The sequence below is a fragment of the Urocitellus parryii genome, chromosome 11, assembly GCF_045843805.1.
Source record: "Urocitellus parryii isolate mUroPar1 chromosome 11, mUroPar1.hap1, whole genome shotgun sequence".
In the NCBI taxonomy this organism is placed as follows: Eukaryota; Metazoa; Chordata; class Mammalia; order Rodentia; family Sciuridae; genus Urocitellus; species Urocitellus parryii.
In genome coordinates, this window is record NC_135541.1 from 117924298 (window position 1) to 117929386 (window position 5089).

The 5089-nt window shown below is 43.7% G+C and overlaps 1 protein-coding gene across 1 annotated transcript; it reads left to right on the top strand.

The window, feature by feature from the left end:
• The first annotated feature begins 480 nt into the window (after positions 1 to 480).
• LOC113177361 (T-cell surface glycoprotein CD1a-like) lies at positions 481 to 2977 on the top strand. Its single transcript, XM_077791350.1, has 5 exons — positions 481 to 541; positions 872 to 1126; positions 1799 to 2077; positions 2261 to 2539; positions 2883 to 2977. The coding sequence occupies exons 1-5, from the start codon at positions 481 to 483 to the stop codon at positions 2975 to 2977; spliced, it is 969 nt and encodes a 322-aa protein (XP_077647476.1).
• The last annotated feature ends 2112 nt before the right edge of the window (positions 2978 to 5089 follow it).

Below are 5089 nucleotides of genomic sequence, written 5' to 3' on the forward strand. Positions count from 1 at the left end.
TGCCCATACTCATAACCTTGGTTCTACTTGTTTTGAGAAACTTTCCCACAATAACCCCTTTAATGAAAATATATATATATATATATATATATATATATATATATATATATATAATAAATGTGTTGAGCTTGTTAATGGTCGGTCTTCTTCCATCAAAGTTGGCTGATCCACTGAACCCAATTATTTATTTCTATATTTTTGTCTCCTTATCTTTTCTCAATTCCCTCACTACCCATTCTAGGTAGCCCTGAATAAACTGTTGCACAGGATGTGACAAGAGTCGGATTAACAGGGAAAGGGGAAACTGAGTAGGTGGTCAGGTTTGGGGTGGAAGCAGATTTTCTTTGTTGCAGGTAGGAGAAGTTTTTCTTTTGGTTGAATAAGGAAGTCAGAAAAGAGGTCTGTGGGTGTAGGTTTGTTTAGAGCAGAAATCAAAGGCCAAGTTCTCTCTGAGAGAAAGAAATATCATTTGTAACTGCCATGCTGTTTCTGCTACTTCTGTTGCTAGCTGCTCTAATCCCAGGCAGTGACAGTGAAATTGGTAAGAACTGGGGAAACTGATTAGTGTGTGTGTGTGTGTGTGTGTGTGTGTGTGTGTGTGTGTGTGTTGATGGTAGTTTCCCCTGCACACACCTGGAAAGAACAAGTGCCAAGCTGGCCCCATTCTGCATTTCCTTACTCAAGCCCTCTGTAGTCTCATGGAGGCTGTTGGTAGAGCATGGGACCCTGGGGGCCAGCAGATGTCAGCTAAGGTAACTGTGGCTCTCCAATTTTCCAGATTCTGAGTCTTCCTACCGGGGCACCTACTTTCCCATGTTTTGTCCTTCCAATGTTCCATTTATCCCCATTTTATCTACCTTTTTTGCCACAGGGTTTGAAGAGCCTGTCTCCTACCATGTCATCAGGATATCAACCTTTCACAACCATTCCTGGGTACATGTGGGCTCAGGCTGGTTGGGGGAGCTGCAGACTCACAGCTGGAACAGCAGCTCTGGTACCTTCATTTTCCTGTATCCCTGGTCCAGGGGCAACTTCAGTAACAGGGAGTTGGTGGATCTGGAAAGGTTTTTCCGAGTACACATCATTGAAGTTCAGGAATTTTTCATGGATCACTTGATGTCTGAATGTGAGTTCAGTTCCCTTGTTGGGGAGAAGAAAGGGAGGAGGGGCAGGGGTCTCAGTGACTTTTCATTCCTTTTGGAAAGACTACTCTGTGTTCTGAATCTTACTCCATGTTCTTCAGCATAAAACTGCAACCACACACTGTGCATGTGCTATAAATGGGATACATATTCTTCAAAAACTTTAGTTTTTGCAATTTATGAACTGCTCTCTCATTGACTGCAGGACTATGTGTTATTATCTCTCCTTAGAAACATATTTGGGCCATGTTTTTCCCCACACTTCAATAATACTCTCAGCTTCCCTACTCTTTGTGTGACTTTTCTCTCTCATTTAATCTTCAGTCATTCCTGTCTGAACTGTCACAGTAACCATGGATACATTCACCAGGTTAGTTAGAGTCTTTGCTCTCTCACATTAAGACCTTCACCCCCCCACACACACACACCTTCCCTATCACCTTTGAGCAATCCCCTCCCTTCCTCATATTATCATCTCTTCCTCCACCTCCAGCTCCTACCAGTTCTCCTTTCTGTGAATCTCAGATCAAACCACACTGTGGTCCACCCCTAAACTCCCCAAACTCCCTTCTGCTTTTATAGTCTTTTGCTTCCACTCATTCCATTTTCTTCCATTTTTCCTCTAATTCATTACTTCTCTTTCCCAGATCCTGGAGATCAAGTTGATCTGCAGATGGCAGCAGGCTGTGAACTGCACTCTGGGAAGGGCTTCATAAGCTTCGTGCATGTAGCTATCCAAGGATCTGATTTCATGAGCTTCCAGAATAAAACATGGTCACCATCTCCCAAGGGTGGAAGAAAGGCCTGGAAAGCCTGCAAAGCACTCAATCTCAGACAAGGCAGGACAGAGAGGGATCATAGACTTCTCAGTGTCACCTGTCCACGTTTTGCCTTGGGTCTTTTTGATGCGGGGAAGGCTCATCTCCAGCGACAAGGTCAGTCTTGTAGCCCATCTCAAAGAATTTTTTTTAAAGTCAAATTTAGGATAAAAAGAGATGAGGATACCGAGTGACATTTCCTGAAGGGGGAAGTATATATCCATGTAGTCTCATGTGGAGATCTGAACCTCTCAGTGTATGTTAGAGTCTGTGTCTGGATGTGTTTTCTGTCCTTTGCAGTGAAGCCTGAGGCCTGGCTGTCCAGTGGCCCCAGTCCTGGGCCTGGCCATCTGCTGCTGGTGTGCCATGTGTCTGGCTTCTACCCAAAGCCCGTGTGGGTGATGTGGATGCGAGGTGAGCAGGAGCAGCAGGGCACTCAGAGGGGTGACTTCCTGCCCAATGGTGATGGGACGTGGCATCTCCGAGCAACCCTGGACGTGGCAGCTGGGGAGGCGGCTGGCCTGGCCTGCAGGGTGAAGCACAGCAGCCTAGGAGGGCAGGACCTCGTCCTCTACTGGGGTGAGAAAGGGTTGGGGCCCAACTGGAGATGGGGGGAGGTGGTCCGCTAGCGAGCTTGAGGGCCAGCTAACAAATTGGGATTTTAGGGATTCTAGACCCCAAAAGAAGACAAATATTTTAATCTAAGGAATGGACGAATTACAAAATGAGGGATCTGTAGATGCAGAAAGATGTAGGATAGAAGAAGGATTCCCCTCTGAAAAGGGATAAGAATAAAATAGGAGGAATGATTGGTGCAGTAGAAACTCAAAGAAAATAGTTAATACAGCAAACAGGGAGTGCAAGGGGTAAAACGGGGAATGGATTGGAAAAAAAAAATCCTGGTGTCCACTTGAATCTGCAGCACCTCATAGTGCCCTGGGCTTGATCCTCTTGGCTGTGATAGTGGCCCTGGCTCTTCTGGCAGGTCTTGGATTTTGGTTTGGTAAATGCTGGTGAGTTCTTTGTATCCATTTGTCCTGTTTGTCCCTCCTCCCCAGTGGTCTTCCCTTCTTTTTTCACTTTTTCATCTCCTCTCAGCCCCATTTCTATTTTCTCCTCCGTTCTCACCTCCACCTTATGAAGGTCTGTTATTTTTTTGTTCACTTAGGACCCACTGTGAAGCTCCCTGCATTTCTGGCCCTCTGAAGTGAGGACCCAGCTACCCAGGTGTCCAGTCTACACATGAACACGGCGTGATGATAATATCACTTCAACTGTCCTTGTTAAAACTTTGCAATTCATTTCTGCTCCGTGATCATTTACCAATATATTCTCAATGTAATCTTGCAGGATTTGTTGTTCTGACCTGGCTTCTGTGGATTCAACTCTGAATGGAACAGGATGTTAGCAGTGTCAGCCTGGTTAGATAAAATGGATCATCAGATGCATTTCAGGTGTTGTAGCAGTAATTCACTTGCAGGTCAGCATGGGAAAACAAAGAAGAAGAAGAAGCAGAGCAAGCAAAGCAGCAGCAGAAAAAAAGTCCTTTATTGTGTACAAGCAATCTTTTTATAGTATTGTGAACAAAAAAGGCAGCCTGCCAACTTCAATAAATTAGGTCTTTCAGCTAATTAAACATAGCACATAGAAGTTTTACTTTCTAATCAGAAGTGACCCTCTTCTCATGGCTAATCTACTCTCGGCCTGGAGTATGCTGAGCTCTGCTCTTTGTTTAGAACAGATAAAAAATTTTTCTCAGCGCCCTCCTAGCCCACTTGGCAGAACATCCCGTTTGCAGGCAAGTTCTCCCAAGGTCAGCAGACACCTCGCTTTCAAGCATGTCTGTTGTTACCTATCTAAACCTTGAAGAAGCCTCTCGTTTGCAAGCAGACTCTCCCAGGGACAGCAAACATCTCGTTTTCAAGCATGTCCGCTGTTGCCTTTCTATGTCTTGACAGAATATCCTGTTTGCAGGCAGACTCCATCAAGGACAGTAATAGTAACGCAGTCACATCTGATTCTCTACAAGGTGTCACATCCTCCAGGGGTCCTTCCTTGATCCACAGTGGGAAGCCATCTCCCCTCCATCTGTGCATCCCCACATTTCAGCTGTGCCCCTCACTGTCTAGCATCTGTGGCAGGTGTGTAGGTCCATTTCTTCTTTTAAATTTTTGAAAGTTTGAGAGCAAAGCATAGGTTTTTTTTAAGTATCTGTATCCCTGATGAAGTGTCTAGCCTGCATATAAAATGTCCTCAATAAAACCTGTGCTGAATTTAAGTAAATTTTATAGTTTATTTTTTATTCTCTGCCTTCCAGACACCTGTGTTGTAGTTGAGACATTTGATGCCCTTCTTGTTCAAAGTCTTGCTTTGCCAGGAGACTTCATGCTTTTCTAGTTGTACATTCTTTTCTGAGTCTCTGAGGGGAAACACAGTTTTGCCTCTTACTAATTCTGTTATTAGATTTTAGGGAAATATTAGCATAAGACTATTGTTCCAAGTGCTCTAAACCAAAAGAGCAGGGAAGGATGAAGGTCCTCCATATCCAGTGTGGTTTATGGTGAAGCAGCAGATTCATTACATGGGAGTTTGGTAGAAATGTAGACTCTGTGGCCTGGTGTCAGACTTACTGAATTCCAGTTTTCATTTGAACAAAATCATCAGAAGATTCACAGATACATTAAAGGTTGAGAGGCACATCATTGTGGTGATACCTGAAATATGGCCCAAGGGCATCACTTAGAAAGGAACCAAAATGAGGAGCCAAAGCGCTGCTCTTGAGGACTGAAGTAGGTCTACGTGAGTAAGGTGCATTCTCAGGAGTTATGCTCTCTACAGTTGCTCCTGCAAACACTGTTAGTGAACACTGAGCCATGCTCCTAGGGTAAATAGAGGGGTAGGTTCCTTTGAGTTTCTGTTCACAATATTTTTGCTACCTGATGAATACATAGCCTTGTATTTGTGTATTTTTGTTTAAAAATCTTATTTAATATATATTTACAAGTAATTCATTGTATGCCATATTTCTTTAAGCAGCATTATCTGAGAAATGTTCTATAATTTTCCGACCCTTAATGATGTGATCACAAATTTTCTTGGCTTTTAACCTTTCTATGATGCTGTCTACCA